General features: G+C 36.7%; 1 protein-coding gene and 1 long non-coding RNA gene across 5 annotated transcripts in view; one reads left to right on the top strand and one right to left on the bottom strand.

Moving 5' to 3' along the window:
• Positions 1-21,701, top strand: part of LOC128315282 (uncharacterized) — a 66,382-nt gene extending 44,681 nt beyond the window's left edge. For both annotated transcript variants that reach the window (XR_008297948.1, XR_008297949.1), the window contains exons 3-4: positions 17,758-17,931; positions 21,537-21,701. This is a non-coding gene — a long non-coding RNA (uncharacterized LOC128315282). The remainder of the gene's footprint in view (positions 1-17,757; positions 17,932-21,536) is intronic.
• LOC106975223 (phospholipid scramblase 1) overlaps positions 6,069-22,646 on the bottom strand; it is a 30,506-nt gene continuing 13,928 nt past the window's right edge. For all 3 annotated transcript variants that reach the window (XM_027061647.2, XM_053221328.1, XM_053221326.1), the window contains 5 exons: positions 21,565-21,607; positions 18,459-18,679; positions 16,833-16,994; positions 9,620-9,781; positions 6,069-7,028 (listed from right to left, as the gene is read on the bottom strand). In XM_027061647.2, the coding sequence (XP_026917448.1) occupies positions 6,990-7,028; positions 9,620-9,781; positions 16,833-16,994; positions 18,459-18,679; positions 21,565-21,607 (627 nt within the window). In that variant the 3' untranslated portion in view covers positions 6,069-6,989. The remainder of the gene's footprint in view (positions 7,029-9,619; positions 9,782-16,832; positions 16,995-18,458; positions 18,680-21,564; positions 21,608-22,646) is intronic.

The following is a 22,646-nucleotide window of genomic DNA, read 5'->3' as shown; positions in this document are numbered from 1 at the left end:
CAGAGCACCGCCAGGTATTGAGCCCCATAATTTCTGACTCTGCGGTCCCCTGTTTATAGAGTCCTAATGGTATTGAAACCCTGTCCTTTCTTCCTGTCAGTGGTTTTGGAGAACACATTTCTTCTTCAGTCCCTTGTGTGTGTTTCCATTCTTTTTCTTTCTCTCTAGCTACTTTCCAGGGGAGTGCTTTTCCTGTATTCTCCCAACTGCTGTACTCTACCCCCAACCCCTTTCTCTGTCCTCTCTCTACAAAAACAGCTCCCTACCCTCCACAGCTTCTTTCTCCCCTAGTTTACCTCTCTGCGCTGCATACCTACCACATCCTGTGGCTCAAGTAATGCAGATTGTTGTATTAATCCTCAAATCCCTAGGTGTGCAACACTTTTTGCTGCTGATCCAGCTGTATTTCAGGGATGAGAGAAAGATGAGAACTTCCATGCTGCTCTGCCATATTGGCCCCTCCCCCCCAAATTTGACAAACTTCTAAAGTTTTATTTTGACATCCATGTTTCTTGTTACCGTGATTTAAATTGCTTGCTTCCAAAACAAAACAAATAAAAAAATCTAAAATAGATAATAGATACCTGGTAATACTAGAGACTAGTTCATTTTAACAAGACATTGAATGTCCTGCTGTGGCATGCTCTTCCCCATTGCCTGCTGTATGGTCCATGGTTAAAAGGCAGATATTAAAAGGCAGGGACCAAATAAAAATAATATTTAAGAGAAAATACACTGTCAAGCAAATTTGAAAGTAATTTTTGATATGAAAAAATTGAGCAATTTTTCACCCATATATGGGTTAGTAGAATAGGAGAAGCCAATAAACAGATAAAAAATATCCATGCAAATGATTCTGGTAAAGGTAAGCATTACCAGCCAGGAAAAAGATAACAATATATTTTATTTTTAATTTTTTTAATTATTATTTACTTGTTGAGAGAGAGAGAGAGAGAGAGCAGGGGAGGGGTAGAGAGAGAGGAAGACACAGAACCCAAAGCAGGCTCCAGGCTCCCAGCTGTCAGCCCAGAGCCCAATGCAGAGCTGGAACCTATCAACCATGAGGTCATGACCTAAGCCAAAGTCAGTTGCTCAACTGACTGAGCTACCCGGGTGCCCCAAAAGTTAACAATTTATTGCTATTAGAGTGCTTATTTATGTAAAATATAATTAGACATCTCTCACTCTATACTTAAAAAAAATCAGTTCCAAGTGGATTAATGACCTATGAAAAACAAACCTGCAAAACAAAAGCAAACACCTCAAAAATGCAGACCATGAAAAAGAATTGATAAATATGGCTATTCAAATTTCTGCACACACACAAAAAGACATCATAAATAACCTTAAATAAAAGCCCCAATCTGGGAGAAGATATTTGCAATGCATATAGCTTATAATAGATTGGTAACTGAAGGGGTCCCTGGATGGCTCAGTTAAACTTCTGACTTCAGCTCAGGTCATGATCTCATGGTTCCTGAGTTCGAGCCGGTGTCGGGCTCTGTGCTGACAGTTCAGAGCCTGGAGCCTGCTTCACATTCTGTGTCTCCCTCTCTCTCTCTCTCTGCCCCTCCCCTGCTCACACTATCTCTCTCTCTCTCAAAAATAAACATTAAAAAAAAAGTAGATTGTTAACTGAAAAATAACTCCAAATCAATAAGAAAAAAGATAAGCAAACCAACAGAAACAAAAGGCTCAAGTATGTAAAAAGATAATATTACAGAAAATATGAACATTCAACAAACAAATGAAAATCTGTTTGGGGCGCCTGGGTGGCTCAGTCGGTTAAACGTCCGACTTCAGCTCAGGTCATGAACTCACGGTTTGTGAGTTCGAGCACTGTGTTGGGCTCTGTGCAAACAGCTTGGAGCGTGGAGCCTGCTTCGGATTCTGTGTCTCCTTCTCTCTCTGCCCCTCTCCCACTTGTGCTCTGTCTCTCAAAAATAAATAAATATTAAAAAAAATTTTTTAAAGTATGTTCAACCTCACTAGAAATCTCTTAAATGCAAATTAAAACGATGAGATTCCTTATTAAAAAGGTCAGTTGAGGGGGGCGCCTGGGTGGCTCAGTTGGTTAAGCGGCCAACTTCGGCTCAGGTCATGATCTCACGGTCTGTGAGTTCGAGTCCCGCGTCGGGCTCTGTCTCCCTCTCTCTCTGCCCCTTCCCTGCTCTTGCTGTGTCTCTCTCTGTCTCAAAAATAAATAAAGATTAAAAAAAAATTTTTTTTTAATAAAAAAAAATCAGTTGAGGAAAACCAACAATATCAAGATGTGGTGGGTATGTAATGAAATAGCACTGCTCATACAATACTGATAAAACAGTAAATTGGTATGACTGACTGGAGAGCAATGTTACAATATCTCATGATAATGAAAACGCTCATACTTTTAATGTTTATTTATTTTTGAGACAGAGACAGGATGTGAGTGGGTTAGGGGCAGAGAGAGGGAGACACAGAATCCGAAACAGGCTCCAGGCTCTGAGCTGTCAGCACAGAGCCCGACGCGGGGCTGGAATCCACAAGCTGTGAGATCATGACCTGAGCTGAAGTCGGACACTCAACCGACTGAGCCACCCAGGTTCCCCAACGCTCATACTTTTAGAACTACTAATTACTATTATTAGGAATAGCCCCAGAGAACCTCTTCCATATGTATACAAGGAAATATGCACATACATAAATATTCTGTAAGATTCATTGTAGAGAAAGTTAGTGTATTAGGATTCTCCAGAGAAATAGAATAAAGGAGAGGAAGGGTGGAAGGGGAGGATGAGAGAGTGGGGGGAAAAAAAGGGGATTTTAAGGAACTTGGTTCACATGATTACAGAAGCTGACAAGTCCAAAATCTGTAGGGTAGTCTGACAGATCGGAGACCCAGGAAGATATGATACTGCAGTCTGAGTCTGAAAGTGCTATGTTGTCATAATTCTCTTTTCTTTGAGAGAGGGTTGATCATTTTTAATTAAGGCCTTCAACTGATTGGATGTGACCCACCAATATTATGAAGGGTAATTGGCTTTAGTCAAAGTCTGCTGATTTAAATGTTAATCTCACCTAAAAAATACCATCACAGAATCATGTAGAATAATGTTTGATCAAATAGCTGAGTACCTAGGCCTAGCCAAGTTAACATAATGTCAACTATCATAGTTAGCAACAACCAAAATGCCCGTCCAGAACAGAATAGGTAAATACATGGTATTATATTCATAAAATAGAGTTACTCTATAAAACCAAAAGAATGTGCAAACCAGAGCTACACATATCAACATTGGCAAGGTATGAAAGAAAATAGTAATGAAAAATAATTTCAGTTGCAGAAGGTATATATAGTATGCCATTTATATGCTCTTAAGACACATGAAAAGTAATATTCTATGTTCCATACACACACACACACACACACTCACACACACACACAGACACACACAAAATAGGAAAAATAATGGCCCCACAGAAATTTCCATATTTTAAACCCAATGTTATGTTACACAGCAAGGGTGAGTTAAGTTGCAGATAGAATTAAAGTTGCTCATCAAGTAACCTTAAAATAGGGACATTATCCCTGATTATCCAGGATGGTACAGTGTAATCCCCAGGGTCCTTTAAATTTGGGAGAGCAAAACAGAATTGGAGTCAGAGATAGAAATATTGTAATGGAAGCATTTGCTGGTTTTAGATGGAAAAATTCTCAGTCAAGGAATCTCAGTAGCCTGTGAAGATGGAAAAAGCAAGGAGGATTCTACTCTAGTGCCTCCAGAAAGAAGGAAGCTCTTTCAGTATCAGTCTTGATTTTGATCTGGTATATTAGTCTGTTTAGGGTACTCTAACAAAATATCACAGACTAGAAGTCTTAAACACAGAAATGTATTTTCTCATAGTCCTCAAGACTGGAAGTTCAAGATCAAGGTGCCAACATGATTGGTTTCAGTTGGGAGCTCTCTTTCCGACTTGTAGATGTCCCCTTTTGTATATGTCCTCACAAGGCCTTCCCTTGGTGCGTGTGCATGAGAAGACACTAATCCAATCAGATCAGCATCCTTTATGCTCATTTAACCTTCATCACTTCCTTAGAATAATTAAGTTATATTGGTGTTAGGGTTTCAACATGATTTTTGTGGAAACACAAACATTCAATTGATGCCTACTAAGACTCATTTCAGACTTTTGACCTCCAGAACTATAAGATAGCAAATTTGTATTGTTTAAAGCCCTTGAGGTTTTTTTCAGTGGTTTGTTATAGCAGCAATAGTAGACTAATATCGGTTTGGGATCTGGAAGTGGGGTGCTACTGCCACAAATACCTAAAAATGTAGAAGTAGTTTTAGGATTTGGAAATGGGTAGAAGCTGGAAGAATTTTGAGGAGTGTAAGAAAAAGCCAAAATTGCCTTAAGTAGATTGTTCCCAGAAATTTGGATATAAGGGACTCCACTGTCAGTACTCAGAAGGAAGTGAGGAACATGGTAGAGAAAATATGTACTATTTTAGAGGACATCTCCATAATCATGAACAGACTGATGGTAGAAATATGGATTTAAAGGCAGCAAAGGGGAGGGTTCAAATGAAAACAAATAATGCAAACTAGAGGGAAGGGGATATTTGTTGTATTATGTCAGAAAGCTTAGCTGAACTGTATCCTACAGTAACTGTACAATTACTGTCTTTTTTTTTTTTTTTTAAATTTTTGAGAGAGAAAGAGAGACACAGAGCATGAGCAGAGGGGCAGAGAGAGAGGGAGAGAATCCCAAGTAGGCTCCACACTGAATGGAGCTCAAAGTGGAGCTTGGTCCTATCACCTTGGGATCATGACTTGAGCCAAAATCAAGAGTCTGATCCTCGACCGACTGAGCCACCCAGGTACCCCAGTATAAATTACTATCTTACTTTTTTAAAATTAGTAAGTATCTCACAGGGAGTTACTTTGAGACAGTGTAATACAGTATAATACAGCAGCATAGGAATACCACAAGTTTTTACCACTGATTTTAGCAGCCGTTCATGTTTTCTTGCGGGAATCTAATTATTATGATGAGAACTGGCAAATGGTGATTTTCTAATTCCATTATTTCTTCTACATTTTTTTTAAGTTGGCTTCTGCAAAAAACCAACTTTCCTTCCTTCTTTCTCTCTTCCATTCCTTTCTTTTCTTTTTTGGAGCAGAAAAGTTCTTGGGGAGCCTTGAATCATATTTAAAAAATGCCTTCTTACTCTAGCTACTGGATTAAATGGTGATTATTGTTTTCATTGTCATAGAATAATTAAAGGGAGTCAAGATAAACACACTAATGAACTTGAATTATGAGGACATTCCTTATTGTGCTTCTAACTGGAATCATTAGGTATCTCTACTTGTTCATTATCTTTTGACCAAAAGTTGCTATCAGCCCTCCTCCCCAACACCCTATCACCCATCATACTCCCCTCCCATAAACACACCCAGACACAACAGTTCTGAGGTTTCTAGCCAGTCCTGAGCTCTCTGGGAATGCCTGTGGTGCTTGATAGTTAGCTTGGAAAGCCCTCCCCTTCTGGACCTGGCACAAATAATGCCACTAGGAAACAGCCAGGCAAATCCCCTCTTTTTACCTGGGATGCTGTGTGTACCAATTCTAAACTGAACGTGAGCGTTTCGGTTACCTCTCATTGTTGGGATCCAACATGGGGGAATTATTTGGACTATAATGAAAGGGGGTCTAGCTCCCCAGTCATCCCAATATTTTCAACACTAGGAGCTAGTGGTGTTGTTAGGGTTCTACTGAAGATGAACAGGAATCCTTCCCCTAAGTCCTTATTTTCCTAAACACACTTTTCCTTTGCAGCAGCTAAATTGTGGGTTGGACATCTCCTCTCACTCAATCCAGGCTTTCTTACAAAACAGTATGAAAATTCCTTTGTTTCGGACAGGTAGAAACCTTAGTTTATAGCCCTGGTATGAATTTATGCTTTTGCTCCTTTTAAAGGAGAATTTGTAAGGGTAGAGGTGGTAAACGTGTAAGGTTCAGAATACCATCGAAATTGATTGTTCACAGTTTGTTTAAAAACAAAAATCAAATATGCAAAGAAATATATCAATAATTTTTAATTCAGTTGTTTGATTGTTCATGTAAATAACAGACAGTTACTGCAGTTTCTACTCAGATGGAATATATACGTTCTATTTAATACCTGAGTGCTCTCCTAACTATCATGCTCTGTGAAAGACAGAATGAATACAGGAGCTAAACATTCCATGTGTAAATAATTACTTCAAAAATTATAACAATCCTCCAGTTCTATAATGAATTTTTAAATGTGTCCTTCTTTAGGACATGTCTTTTTCAGAAAATCATAAAAAAATCAGTAATTTATTTTCTTATCAATAATGAAAATTTTTTTATAGTAGCAGATTAGCTTACAAAAGAAGTTTCATATACTGTGACTTGCTGAACAAAAGACACATACATGTTTTATTTTTCTTTGGTAATATGAATATTAAGTGTTAGTTTAACATAATTGTAAAGGAAACAAATTATATTCATTTTTAACTTGTTTGAACATACATTATTTGGAAAATAACATGACTGTTATGTGTGAAATAAATTGGAACCATATTTAATAAAATGCACATTTATATTTTAAAATTAATAAGGACTTAATTTCGTGTAAAATTTGAAAATAGATTGTAGTTCAGAACAATTTGCCACAGGAAGTTTCATGATTAAATGTAAAAAATTAACATGTCCTTTCTCTAAAATACACAAGAAAAAGAAAATGTATAAAACAAAACAAAATGCATAAAAACATTTATAGGTAAGTGATATAGAAAATAAACTCTATAATTTGAAAAGTCATCGCATATACCAGGCATCACAGTAGAATTCACAAATGCTAGAAGTCATTTCAATAAAGAGAAAACCAATTAGTTTTTCTTTGACAAAGTCCCAGTAAGTACACAGACTTCACACTTTCTGAGGCTTTCATTGATCCCCTACCACACTCCTTCTTTTTATTCTGTGTTTCCACTCCTTTCAAAAAACATGAAATCCTAGATAAAAACAAAAATACAGAAATGAATTTTCAGCAACAAAGCACAGATCATAAATGTTAAGGGGTCTGATGAAACATAACATATCGGCTTAAGAGAAAAATTGACCAAATAAGCAGATCTGGGAAAAGTTGATAGCTTTAGCCTTCCATTTTAACAGCAATTAAATCCTGTAATTCTATTCACTTATTGATTACCTGCATGCATTTACATTTAAAAAAAATTTTTTTTAATGTTTATTTTTGAGACACAGAGAGACAGAGTGCAAGTGGGGGGGGGCAGAGAGAGATAGAGACAGAATCCAAAACAGGCTCCAGGCTCTGAGCTGCCAGCACAGAACCGGACGCAGGGCTCGAACCCACAAACCGTGAGATCATGACCTGAGCCAAAGGAGGATGCTCAACCGACTAAACCACCCAGGCGCCTTGCTCTGCATTCATTTAATTAATCCTCTGGTAATTTCTTTAAATTTCACTTTTTCACATGCCACTTAGAATATTCCTCTTTCAATCTTTCTTCCTTTCTCCTCCTCTAGTAATACAACTTTTCTTGAGACCAGAATACACTGTACACATTTCAGATTTTTTTTAGAATGACAGCCATCTTAGAGGTAGCAGGCATCTTAAGAGTTTTGGGGCCCAGTTTTATGATTTCTCCCGCAAACTGGTCCACCACGGTTTCTCCCAACTATCTCACTACATCAGTGTCTAACCAGACCCACTTCCCTATGATTTTCATCAAGTCTTATGGATTTTCTATCATGTCTATCATTTTCCCTTATCTGTTCACAAAGAAAAAATTGAATTCTTATCACCATTCACTTGCAGTTGCACTATTGCAATTTTACCTCTCATCAATTCACTTCTCATCTAGGCACCAGGATTTATCTTCCTAATAAAATAACGATTTTATTTATTCCTAGTTTAAAACCAACCAAATAATTGTCAGTATCTTCCCAACAAGAAGTTGTCCAATATTTAGAAGTCCTTCAGAAGAGGCCCAATCTACCCCATAGTCATTTTCTGATAACCCCACCACAAATCCCAATCCCATTTCTCACCTATCCAAACACCCTGGACTAACCTCTCTTCCCTTCGCACACCAGATCTTTAGTGACGGTATATTTACCTTTGGTCAAATGGTTCCCTATGGTTAAGTTTTGATTTTACTTTTCACGTGAAATAAACAGTGAAAACACAATTTTTAAACAGAACTGTGGTTCTATTTTTAATTTATACAGAAAATATTGAGTCTATCCCCAATGAGATAGAATAGCAAAATAAAATCCCAAAGGCCACTCATCCAGCTTTAATAATTAGTTAACCTATCTTGGTTCATTAATTACTCCATCCCCTAGATCCCCCTGCCCTCACTCTCTTTATTTAAAAGTAAATCTTTGATATCATACCATTTTATACTGAAACACATTCAGTGTGAACCCGTAAAACTTTGGACTCTTGTTTTTATATAAGCCCAATATCATTAGGATATCTTGAAAAAAACAATAATCCATTAAAATATCATCAAATAGCCAATGTTCAGATTTCTCTTAAGTCCTTCTAAATGTTTTTTTATACTGGTTTGTTCAAATCAGTATCTAAATATGAGCTATAAATTACATTGAGTTGATGTCTCTTAAGTCTCTCTCTTATTATGTTATTTTTACCTTTTTATTTTCCCAACATTTATTTGTTGAAATAACTGGATCCTTTTTCTGTATATTCTCTCACTTTCCACTTTTTGGGGATTGCATCCCCAATGTCAGTGTTTAAGATGTTCATCTAGTGGCTCTAAATCTTCCTTGCATATTGGAATCACCTGTCAGTTCTAAACAGCTTGCAGGCCTGATCCCACTTCCCGAGATTTTGATTTCCTATCTGGATGTAGTCTTGACCTAGGGAGTTTGGAAGCTATTCAGGTGTTTCTATTATGCAGCTAGGGTTGGAAACTATTGTGAGCCCTTGAACTTGGCTGCATATGGAGTCACCTGGGGAGCTGTACAAACTTCTAATTCTGAGCTTCTAATTTAGTTAAATTGGGGTATGGCCTGATACTTGTTTTTTGTTTGTTTGTTTTGTTTTTTGTCTTTTTTTTAAGTTTCCTAGCTGATTTGATGTGAAGGTAAGTTTGGAATCACTGCTCATTCCTCTCAAATGGCAGTTCCATCTAATGGCTTGACTAGTTATTTACTTTTATTGCAGTTTCACTCCTGTAGTAGATGATTTAATCAATCAGGAGGAAATCTTGTTTTCCTGAGTCTATTCCATGTAAGCCCAGATTCAAGCCAAGTTTCTTTTCCAATGCACTGATTTCAACTTTTAAATAAAAATTCCAAAGACCGAGGCCCTTCCTTATCACATGAGGTCCGTTTGTTATCATATGAAATTGTATAGACTCTCTAGAGAAACTAGTTATCTGTGAACCCAGAGTACCAGGAGAAAATGAAATTTAAGGGCTTGAATTAAATGGTGCCTCTTTGAATAAAGCCTATAAACTTAACAAGGTCATTTAAAAATGTACAGTTTACTAAACCATTTCAGAATGGTACTAGAGAAACCACCTAAACCCAAGATTATTACGGATAGACTCACAATGAGGAAACATGCACCAAGCATTACAGCTTTCATTTTCACATCAAGGTCTAAAGGGAACTGGATACCAAAGTTATCAGCATCTGTAAATGCCTCTCTCACAAAACCAGTCCACTGCTTGGAAATCTTGCCAACTATAGTTTCTTCATCAAGAGATTTAATCTAAAATGGGAAAAAAAAAGATTCTTAAAGAATTCTAGAAAAATGAAAACAAACTACCGTAAAAGTTGAAATAAAATGAAATACTCTATTAAAATTATGTACCATACTTAACTATGAACATTGTATCACTCATTACATATATATGGATTCCTGTATCTACTTTTACATGCATGAAAAACACCTTTGCTGTAGAGAACTTACATGAAAGTAGTTCTGCTTAAATATTTAACATTTCCTATTCTACATTATGATAGGTAGCAATAAATGAATTGATCTAAAACAAAATTTAGGCAGGAAAAGACACAAATATAAAATGTTTCTTAGATGAAATTTCTAGAAGCCATCAGGAAGGTACTAAACTAATCCCCCATGTTACTTTTGTTGTAAGAGAAGCACAGAGAGTTTACATAGGCTGAGCATTTAAATGTGAGGGAGGGTTCACTGCCACCATCAGCAGGAAAATGTGAAATGCATAGATCCTGGAAAAGAGGACTGGCAGTTTTGAGTAAAGGAAAAGTTAAGTAACCAATAAGTAACTTGATGGGATGCCCCGGGTCAAGGGATAGGTTAAGACTGGACAGTGGGGTGGATGGACAGTGAACAACAAGAAGGATACAAGATAAAAAGAGCTCTGAAGTAAAGTTTTTCTAATTTTACAATTCTGCCTGAGGAAAGCCCAGGGCCATCGTAAAGAGTTGAACAGATTGTAGCTGGATAAATGGACCTCACCAAGTTGGCATGTGGGCGGATGAACAGAGCCCACACTCACCATGGCATGTACATGGAGAGTTCTGTGAAACCAGAGGGGGAAATGTCCTTTTCAAATATGCACAAGGAACCACAAGTGCTAGCAACACCCACTGAAGCTCTAGTTCAGGTTGAGAACAGGAAAACAAATGTGGGGAAACTAAAAACAGTTGACTCATTTTATTTTGGTGTGGGTAGATGGGTTCTTTAAGATTTGAAACAAACATCTAATATGATAACTGTGATAACATCCATTACCGCTCAGCAAATATTCATGCACTACCCTCCCCCCGACAACTGTAGGCCCAGTATATATCCCTGCACACTGATAGTTAGGCTTGGCCATGTGACTTGCTTAACCAATGTAATGTTAGCAGATGTGACAAGAGAAGAGGGCTTCAACATGGCTAAATGGTTTGGCCTGGCTCTTGCTCCCCAGTGATCAGCCACTAGAAATGCATGATCCAGGTAGCTGCATTTGCTACAGCTGCAGAATGAATATATCTGGTATAGACCTGAGGCCAATTTCCAGCCCAAATCAGAGCCAACTAGCAGAGTTGGATAGAGTCCCTAAGGCAAAGTTGCCCTGCAGATTCATAAGCATGAAAATACATACCACTGTTTTAAGCCACAGAGCTTTAGGGGTTATTTGTCATGCAACATTATTGTGGCTCCACAGACTAACAGAAATCCCTCTTGCCTACCTGTTGTATACACTACTAACTGTCATCAGCATTTGAAGCTAGTAATGAAACCTTACATGTATTGTTAAATTTAATTTCTCAAGTGTTTTTTAAATGAAATATACAAAAGATAAAATAGCAACCATCACAGTCCTGCCACTGGACTTAACTAACATTGACAGTTCTCCTTTATATTCCTAGAGCAAGAAATTTAAAAGTTTACATAAGAAGTAGAACATATAATTTTTTTATGAAAAGGCTCAGAAATGGGAATGATTTACAAATGAAAAGTCAATAGGATCAGATAATTTTTACCTAAATTTAGATATTTAAAAATGGAAAATCTATATAATGAAATGGCTGCAACTTCTCAAAATAATGAACTAGTATTATATACCTATGAAGCAAAACTTGATAGAGGTATTCTAAAAATAGATCTATAGGTTCATCTTATAATATAAATATAAATGCAAAAAATTCAAATTGAACAGTAGCACATAGACCTCAGGTAAGTATCAAAAGAATATACTGTAATAAATTATATAATACTAGAAAATCATAGATTTCAAAACTTAGTGTATCAGACACTGAAAAAGTATTTTATTTACTTGCTAATTAAGCATTTATAGAATATTTAGTATATGTATAACATACAAATGCTTTATAAGTATTAGGTAATTTTTTTCTTCATATCTTTATAAGATACATATATTATTAAACAGTTTTCATATGAAAAAACTGAGGCAGACAGAGTCAAGGAATTTGTCCAAGTTCACACTGATAAGAAGACATGGGGAGGTTTTCAAACCCAGACACTCTGTTTCAGAGTAGTCAAGACCATTGTGATACCCTGCTTTTAGAAAGTTAAGTATCAATTCTTAATAAAAATCTAGGTCAGGGTGAGCGAACAATGGTCAGTGGGACAAATCTAGCCTGCCCACTGTTTTTATAAAAAGCTGTATTAGGACATAGTTATACACAGTATTCATGTATCGTCTGTGATTATCTTCATGCTACAATGGCAGATTTGAATAGTTGCACACAATGACCATATGGCCCATAAAGTCTAAAATGTTTTCTATCTCTTATTTTAAAAAGTTTGCGGATTCCTGATCTAGGTAAATAGTAATAGAAAATCACTATGAAAAACAGTAGCCAATGTCTTTCTAAATTATGAAACATTTGCTATTTCAATTGAAGTCATCAGCTTGATAGGTATTCACACAATTGGCATTATTATTCAGTTTTGCTGTGAAGTAGATTGGAAAAGAAAAGGAGCTAATTGGTAAATATGAGAAGAGCAAAAATGATTTCATTTACTCTGTGATTTTGTATCTAGAAAAATCAAGTGTAAATAAGCAAAAGTGTTTCTTTTTTTTAATAAAAAAAAAACCCTTAGTGTTTTATTTATTTTTGGGAGAGAGACAGAGTATGAGCGGAAAGGGGCAGAGAGAGAGAGGGAGACACAGAATCCAAAGCAGGCTCCAGGCTCTGAGCTGTCAGCACAGAGCCTGATGTGGGACTCGAACTTGTGAACCACGAGATGTGACTTGACTGAGCCACCCAGGTGCCTGAGCAAAAATGTTTCTTGAAGTTAAATATGAGAATCCAGTCAGAAGACTGGATAAAAGGTAAACAAAAAAAGTAGTCTTTTTTAATATTAACAACAAGAACCTAACATACACATTCCTGCTTAGTAGTGATAATGCCTATAAATTACTTAGGAAAATGTTAACATAAAGAAAAAGAGGGAAGTTTGGGCACCTGGGTGGCTCAGTCGGTTAAGCATCAGACTTCAGCTCAGGTCATGATCACCTTGGGCTCTGTGCTGACAACTCACAGCCTGGAGCCTGCTTCGGATTCTATGTTTCCCTCTCTCTCTGTTCCTCCCCTGCTCACACTCTGTCTCTCTCTCAAAAATAAACATTAAAAATTTTTTTTAAAAAAGGGTAAAGTTCTTTATAAATAAACCCATATGATCTTATGAAGAATATAAAATTAGATATGAATGAATAAAAAGACATAACACTTCTGGGATGAGAGAGGTTTAGCATCAAATATGCTAATTAAAAAAAACTGAATACAAATTTAATATAATAGTAGGATTCTATCTTCTGAAAAATTGCCTTACTATTCATAGGAAAGGAAAAATCTGATAATAGCAAAAACCTATGATAAAGAAGAATAACAAGTGGCTGTTTGGCTAGGACTAGATATATAATGCAGCATTAAGTTACCATAATTGAATCATAAGGCACTTGAAGGAACAGATAATTAGATCAATGAAACAGAGACAAATCTAAAATACATCCCATTACTTGTGGGAATTTAATGTAATGTATTTCAATTCAGTAAGGAATGAATACTTTACTTAATAAATCATGGTGACATAGTTCTCTAGTCACCTGAAAGAAAAAAATGTTCAATCTTGTATAAATACAATTAACTCTTTATGAGTTAAAGATTTAAGTATAAAAAGATTTAAAAGAGGCATATATAAAATAGAAAGTTGGGGGTAACTTCATAATCAAGACAGGAGAATCATAAGATACTAAAATAGATATACGTTTCTATATGTGACATAAAATAAATAAATGTATATAATAAGTTCCACAAAGAAAGGGTTGATTTGTGGAAACTAAGATCAGAGGACAGATGCAGGATCAATGTCTTCAACACACAAATTACATTTATAAATTGATAAGAAAAAGTAAACAACCCAGTAAAAATACAGGCAATGGATATGAATAGACAATTCAAAGAGAACAAACACAAATAGCCAGTAAAATGTTCATAATCCCTAATGGTCAGGGAATTACATATTTGAGATAACCTTCCCCCCTCCCACTTGCTGATTTTAGATTTCCTTTTTAGTCTAAGTTTACATTTTATCTAAGTTGTCTCTGGGTGTCATTTCTTTTTCTTACCCAGAACTCCTTGCACTTTTTGATTCTGAAAATCCATGGCATCTAGTCTACAGAATTCGTATCCATTTATCTCTTTGGATATCATCTCAGTACATTTTCTGTATTCTTTTTCTGTGACTCCTCTTTGGCATATGCGAAAGTAGTTTATTCTAGCTTTCACATACGTTCAATTTTTTTGGTCCCTTCAAAAATGTTTTTGTTTTAATTTATTTTTGAGAGGGGCAAGGGGCAGAGAGAGAGAGAGGGAGGCAGAGAAACAGAGCAGAGAGGAGAGAGGGAGAGAGCCTGATGTGGGGTTCGAACTCACTAACCCACTAACCATGAGATCATGACCTGAGCCAAAGTTGAATGCTTAACCACCCAGTCTCCCCATCCCTTCAAATTTTTATCTTTTCACCTCTCCTAATTATTTTCCTCCTATAGATCGTCCAGTTCATTAATTCCCTCTTCACCTGTATCTAATGTTCAGCTCAACCTTCCCAATGAGGTTTCATCCATGAGTGTTCTTATTTATGGAATTTCTATTTGGTTTGTTTTCAGATTCTCCTGTCCTTTTTAAAAATAATCTCCTTCTCAGCTATTGGAATAATATTACATCAAAATCCTCTCCAAATTTTCTTTCATGCTCAATTGACATCAAATCCATGAATCAGTTTCCCCTTGGTACACTTGTGAAATGTCTCTGAATTATTTCTTCCTTTAGCACGGCTCCTGCTCCTGCTGTGTTCAGGCCATAACCTCTTTCCTACTCTAAGTATCCATGCCATTAACACTATGATGGAGTCCATGTTCCATAGTGGCTCCTCATACTGGTAATTCCTGCTTTCAAACTTTCCATTACCTAGCTTATAGAAAATGATTCAAGGGAATATTTTCTCAATCCCCTCAAAGATGTTACATAGTTAATGCCACCCTAGATGCACAAGAGAGTAGTTAATTTATTACATGTAACAGATGGTTTAAGGCATCCACTGAGAAGGGCTGCTGGTTAGTTTCTAAATTCCTTAGCATTAAATATAAAAGTTTCACAGTCCAGCTTGATTTGTTGCACCAGTATTTTCACTTACTTTCTACAAATATGTCAGCAAAAATTCTGTAATATTCCCTGAAAGAACAATTACCTCTCAGTCCTCTGGCTCATTCATAGGAATGATAACCGCTACATAGAGAACTATTGTTATACAAAAACCTATAAAGTCTTTACACATGTATGGTATACATCCCCCCTACACTATGTATATGGTTTTGTAAGAGTCTTCATAAAGTCTCCACTGTATCACATGTGTTTCCTCAAAACTGCCAGTCTCTCTCATTCTATTCTGAAGTCAGTAAAGGGAAGGATTCACTTTTATACAACTAGGGTCTAACAGAGGAATTGAAAATCATATGACTAGGGAAGCCAGGCAGATAATATAAAAGAATGAAGCTGGACAGTGGCAAACTTTCAGAAGCCAGGGGACAGTGGCAGATTTCATATATCTTATCACAAAGGGGCAGCCCTCCTCAGTTTTAGATTTTTGCCCCTCTTGTGGAAAAATGTTGGTGTAGCTTAACATATTTTGATTTTCCACGAGAATCACGAGAGCAAGATTAAATTATAAAAGTCTCCCTATTAAAAAATTTTTTTTAACCTTTATTTATTTTTGAATCAGAGACAGAGCATGAACAGGGGAGGGTCAGACAGAGGGAGACACAGAATCTGAAACAGGCTCCAGGCTCTGAGCTGTCAGCACAGAGCCCGACGTGGGGCTCGAACTCACGGACCGCAAGATCATGACCTGAGCCGAAATTGGCCGCTTAACTGACTGAACCACCCAGGCGCCCCAAAAATCTCCCTATTTTTAAACATTTGCAACTACATTAATTTGGGCTACAAGGCTAGGACATCTATTGGACAACTGCTGTAATTTAATTCCTCCATGTAATAGATACATAGATTATCATGTGGTTTATAGTAATCTAATTTAATAAAAGGAGAAGGAAAGACATAATTGGGAAGTATGTTTTACACTATCTTTCTTAAAACTCTCTCTGTATCATGAGCATTTTGTAGGAACTCAAAGATGTCAGAACTTCTGAAGAAGGGTCTAGAGCACTGGAAACCTGTATTTCAGACTAGGGAAGGATTCATATGCTTTGGCACTCAGACCTAGATGACAAGGTTAGCATTTTTTTTTTAATGTTTATTTATTTTTGAGAGACAGAGTGTGAACAGAGGAGATGGAGAGAGAGAGGGAGACACAGAATCCGAAGCAGGCTCCAGGCTCTGAGCTGTCAGCCCAGAGCCTGATGTGGGGCTCGAACTCACACACAGTGAGCTCATGACCTGAGCTGAGGTTGGATGCCCAACCAACTGAGCCACCCAGGCGCCCCACAAGGTTAACATTTTATCTTAAATGCATAACATATGGAGCCTGCATATAGAAACTACCATGGTCAAATGTTGGATGTTTTGCATATATTTATTTATTTGACTAAGAAGCTCTGCTTCTCTTTTTTCCATTTAGTATAGTCAACACTGATGCGTAATCAGAGCAAAAAATCACCTCTCTGACCAAAGTTAAATATATAAGCACACTGACTTCCTCTTGAAATATCAGGATACACAAATTTAATGTATTTATAACATCCTCCCAAATTATATTATTCTTATATGAGGAAAGCAAGACCTATAAATGTTATCACATCTCTTACCTCAAAATCAACATCTGCACAACAGCTGCACACAACACATGGACCAATAATTTTTAGTACATCCTCTCTCCTCTCATTTTGAATTGTAAACCTTGGCAGGCATGGATGCCAGGTCTGAGTAACATAACCTACAGGTACACCAGGAGGAGCATGGACTTCAATCTACAAAGGCAAAAGAATATATATAAATCATAATAATTATGATGCCTGGTAATAACTCATTTATTGAATACTTTCTAAGTGTCAGACACTGTTTAAAGCACCACTTAATTCATAACACATCCCTGCAGGGTTGGTACTATCATCCCTATGTATAGAGAAAGGAACCGAGGAAGAGAAGTTAATGAACCCGTATCAAGATTCCCAACTACAAAGTGGCAAAGATGAGATACAAACTTGAGGAGGCTACACGTATAGTCTCCACTCCTAAGCTTTGCTTTACTGGTCTCGTACATTTTTAATCTCCCCATTTATGAAAAATGTCCAAATTGTTAAGGAACTCTTTTCTTAAACTTTAAAAAAGAATGGTGGTTTAGATGTAGGAACATGGCTCTGATCGGTGGTGCAATTTTCAAATATGAATAGCAATGGTGCCAAAATGGAAAGAAAATGAGGCTTGGAGTCTTGGCTCTGCTACTAGGGAGGTGACCTTGAAAGTGCCTCAGTGTGCTCATCAGTAAATGATGACTTTCTAGGTCCGTTTTTTACCATCAAATAGTATAATACATGTTAATGTACTATTTATACTGTAGAGCATATTCCATTAATTTCTCAGTATTTCCTCAGAGATTCCTCTATCTAACCTAAAGGACATGGGGAAAAAAATAATTCAGTATGAACAACTTCGATTATCTTCTTAAAATAGGTACAGTATTAGACTTCAAATATTCATGTGCTTGTCACTCTGTCTTTCACGCTGGCACAGCTACCTGTATGGAATGACTGAGAGACCCCAGCAGAGCTGGTCTCAAGCCAACGGGGACACAAGCAAAACCCCACATCCCTGTAAAGTCTCTGTGCCCCGGCATCTCCCCTGAGATCCACATTCTCCATCACTGGGCTGCCAAGTAAATGAAACAGACACTTGGTCTTTCTGGAGGTAGGTACTCACAACTAGTATACGCCCCTTATAGGCGACTCAAATACATTAACTTTTTTAGGGATTCATAAAAACACAGGCATTGGTATTTTTCAGGGAGGGCTCCTCCTCTAAGTTTGTTTCTTACGTAGGTTGGCCAAAATTGTGAGATGAACACACTTAAGATATTTTGGGATATTTTTCTATAGTGTCCTTGCTTTGGCTTTGGCCAGGCCTTTCATGTTCATTTTAGGTAAGGGACTTGTCCAAGGTGCCCTACCTTCTCAACTCTCCATGAAGATCAACATGACTGGTCTCTGAGATCTCTGATCACAACCCCATGAGACACACTACTCATGCAACATGGGGCTAACTGCTCAATTGTTTTTCACCTGCCTTTCTTCTTGAACAATTCACTTTCAAGTATAAACCAAGACCTTACGGACCAATTGTCCTTATTAAATCTCTTTTGATTACATAAGTTCAATGAGAGGGTAAAAATTCTTTCTGAACTACTTTACAAATCACTCTGGTAATTGCTCACGGACCTCCTGAAGGCAGCAAGGGCAACAACAGCTGTCACACCTTAGTGGTCTCTCCAGAGTTATAACTTCTTGGCCCATATTATCAATAATCCTCATGGTAAAAGGCCGAGAAGCCCCACAGCAATTCCGGGTACAGCAGTCTGTATCCTCTACTGCAAAGTAAATCTTCTGTCCAAAGCTGTTCTTAATTTCATATTTGTTATTAGTTTCAAAACCTGTTATGACTAAAAACATAAAAGAGGGAACCATTATGACCATTATATAAAAAGAATGTTGGATCTATCCTAAGATCCTACAATATGTAGTTACACCATTTTTGGATTATACTTCTAGTAAAACAGGGAGAAAAAGGAAAGGTGTTTAGCGATGATCTAGACAGAGGAAGAAAGGGAAAGGGAAAGGAGAGTTTATTAAGGAATAGAAATTAAGCATCTGTATGTGAAACATGGGAAAGAAAACAACTCACATGTTCCTAATTGCATAGACTTCTTCCAGAAAGACAGACTGCTCCTAAGGGATGGAGCAATGCTGTAGATGATAATAGTTGTGCTAGGTGTATGAACAAAACATCCATCTGTTTGCTATAGTTTTCTTATATTCAGTTATGTAGGGGAATATGAGATGGTTGCTATGTTTATCCTCTATGACATATTTTATCAAATTAATTGGTTTGAGATTATATATTTATGTATACACACACACCCTATGCATGGCTTATCTTTTTTTGCACTGTATGAGGGAAAGTGATGAGAGGGCTTGCTCTTAATGCATACATGTAGGAAGGGAGAGGCTAAAAATGGAAGGTAAATTAGAACATCACATTGGGCCCAGAGGACCCTTGTTTAGCTTAGCGGTAGTTGTTCAGAAGTGGGAGATGAATATTCGACAAGGGGAAGAGGTGCTTGGCAACCAAGGTTGCCACTCACAGGATATCTAGACCAGTGGCAGCCTAAGTGAGCTCTGTACCTCAGAGGGGGCTAATGTCTTCACAGGGAAACAGAAGTATGCTGGATGCGGACGCTCAAGTGGTATCTTACCAATGGGCTTCCCATACAGAACCACACATTGCAAACCTCTCCTTGCTTAGAGCCAGGAAGGAACAATTAATGGTCCTGCTTGTCTATAATTCTTCTTAACATGGGTCATAGCAGGTCAGAAGCCACGAAAATAACGATTAAAAGATATACAGAGAGACAAAAATCACTCTGTAATATCTGAGTGATTGACTTTTAGTCAGATAGAGATGTCCTTCATAAATTCCATCATCTTGACCTCCCTTCAGTCCCTTTGCTCTGGCTCAGACAGGCTCTGGACTCTTCCTTTGTAAAAAACACCCTTGACCTGCCAGTTAAATGTTATGCGAGAAAAAAAATAAACTGATTCATAATATGGAATTCAATTATCTAAGTGTTTTACTAAGTAGCTTAATCTCAAAATTCTTCAGCTTGTTCATCTATGAAATGAGATCAATGGGTTTATACAATCTCCAAGTTACTCAAAAAATGAGAATAAAACAAAAGAATTCTATGGCTATCATTGTTTATAAAGTTCTGAAATGGGAACTATTTAAGTGCCTGTCATAGACTCAGATGCTAAAAATAAACGGATTAATCTTCATCGCTCTTTAAATTTTTGTTTAGTTTTGAGAGAGAGAGGGAGGGTGTGTTCATGCAAGACTGGGGGAGGGGCAGAGAGAGAGGAGAGAGAGAAGTCCAAGCAGGTTCTGCACTGTCAGTGCAAAGCCCAATGTGGGGCTCGAATTCACTCTGAGATCATGACCTGAGCAGAGATCAAGAGTCCAATGCTTAATGGACTGAACCACCCAGAGGCTCCTAAGCTTTATATCTCTTTGTCCTGTCATAATGTTACAATATACACTTTCATTGAGACAAGAAAACAGGACAATTAAAGACATCTCTTAAAAAAGAGAAGAATTAGTAACTACTAAATTTGGAGCTTACTTTATTTACATTTCATGATTAACACATACAAATTTCACAAGTATATATAAAACTAACACATTTAAAAACTATAAATGGAGTGCTATATAATGTACAGTATCTGTTTTGTTTTGATGTCATAACCTCAAAAACAAATTTCTTAAGATAAAGCATTACAAAATTCAGGGCACAAGTTATCAAACAGAAAGAACTCCTTTCTAGAGAAAGCTTAGTATATACACACTAGCAAAACAAGAACATTATAAGTATCTAACAATGTGCATTATAAGCAATTTAAATAAAATAGGCAACAACTGTATATTCTAACCAAATCTATTACTCTGCTTTTATAATTCATGTTTCTACCAGCAGATAGGGACTTTGCAGAGAGGTGAAGAAGGACTTAACAGATATATTCTAAAAACTAGCCAAATGTTCATTAGACTCTTTGTATCTAGAAGAAAGACACGGGTTCATGAATCCATCCAGTTCTCTTTCCCCTGGCAAGAGTCCTGAAACATCTAACAGCTTAAGTTTATCTTGCATCTCAGGAGTGCCGTACCCAAGGAGATATTTATTGAGGTTAGGTCCCATTCACAGGAGCAGGAGTGCTGTTCTAAGAAGCCAAGCCTCCAGGCTTGTTGGTCAGCATCCTCCAACACTCCAACAGAAGACTTGCAAACCCAAGGCAGGAATACAACTTTCCAAAATATACCCATCCAAACTGAAGAAGTTTACTTGCTTTAGAAATGTACTGAGGTAACTGAAATACTGCATGTGGCTCTGTGTCAATCTCAAAAACATCACAGACTGCGGAAAAAACAGCTGAAGTGATGAAAGTCATGTAAAATGACAGAATCACTGGAGTGATTTCTAAAGAGCAGGGGGAGCAAAAGTAAGTTTGGTTTGGTTTCCTTCTAAGGTAAGGTCTGTATCATGAGGACAGATTGTCAGAGTAACAGTATTTTACTAGTCGACTCCTAATTTCCAGAAATGAGCTACTGATAATTGTCATCATTTTGTTATCATGAAGAAGAGAGACATTTGTAAGCAACCAGATTTAACTGTTCCACATCAGTGAAAGCATTACATTTGTGGTTGTTGATATGCGTTTATCTGCATAAATATCTTCTCTTTCTAGAAATATGATCAATACAATGAATACCTACCTTCCAGAAGCTCAATTTGCTGATGAACCAGTATCTGATCTATCTATTATAGTAAAAAAAAAAAAAAAAAGCTGTAAGTATATTTCCATGTTTTCTATGCCAACTAAATTAACAATAGTGTTTTTATATTTTAAGAAATGCACATAATCACTTATCAATATTTATCAATATTTAATAATATAACTTTATACCTAAAAAAGTATAAAATTAAAGTCAATATATCTTTAATTGAAAATCTATTGAATGTGTTCACTATTAATGTGGGTAAATCCAGGTCAAATAAAACTGACTTACTCTGGAATCCCTCTAAAAATTAAAAAAAAAAGTTCCTTCTTGAAAAGGCTTAAGAGATATTAAGATTCTTTATTCATTTAAAGAGCTTCTGTCCAAATCTAAAAAAAATTTATAAGTGTGCTTGATATCCTTTGGAGCAGGTAATAATTTCCTCTATATATTTTGTAAGGCCTTGATTTAAAAAAAATATTTAAGGTATTTCTTGGAAAATGTATGAACTACTAAGAGTTCTTACAATACTTGCTGCCCAAGTGCATTGTGGGAAACTAAATTAGTACAGACAGTACAAGAGAGATAATTCATTTACTGAAAACTGGATGGTTACCACAGGGATATTTGTTTATAGATTAGACATATAGAATTTCATATTCCTATTCTACCTACCAGATTTCTAACACTAAACAAATACTAGCCCTCACATCGCTGGGATATGGTATCATGCAGTACATTATAATCCAGGATTTTTCCCCCTTACTGATGGCATTAATAAAATTGGTTCTTTCAAAGCACAAAGCATCATAAAATACACTTTCATTAATTATAATAAAAAAGTGACTCATGTTATACACAAAATGTGAACTTTTTTTTTTTTTTTGGTACCACTATTGACACTCAACACTAAATTTAGTTTAATGTTTCTTTCCACCTCCTTGGATGTTATTTGGTGTTGGGATTAAAGAGAGTGAAATCCAGAACCAAGATTACAGTAGCAAAAAGTCACTCCCTCTTCCTTAGTGTTTTGACTCTGAGCAAATTATATAATTTCTCTGGACCTCAGGTTCCTCTTC

The sequence above is a fragment of the Acinonyx jubatus genome, chromosome C2 (genome assembly GCF_027475565.1).
Source record: "Acinonyx jubatus isolate Ajub_Pintada_27869175 chromosome C2, VMU_Ajub_asm_v1.0, whole genome shotgun sequence".
Lineage (NCBI taxonomy): Eukaryota > Metazoa > Chordata > Mammalia > Carnivora > Felidae > Acinonyx > Acinonyx jubatus.
The sequence above is the reverse complement of the archived record's forward strand: the minus strand, read 5'-3'. Positions and strand labels throughout refer to the sequence as shown.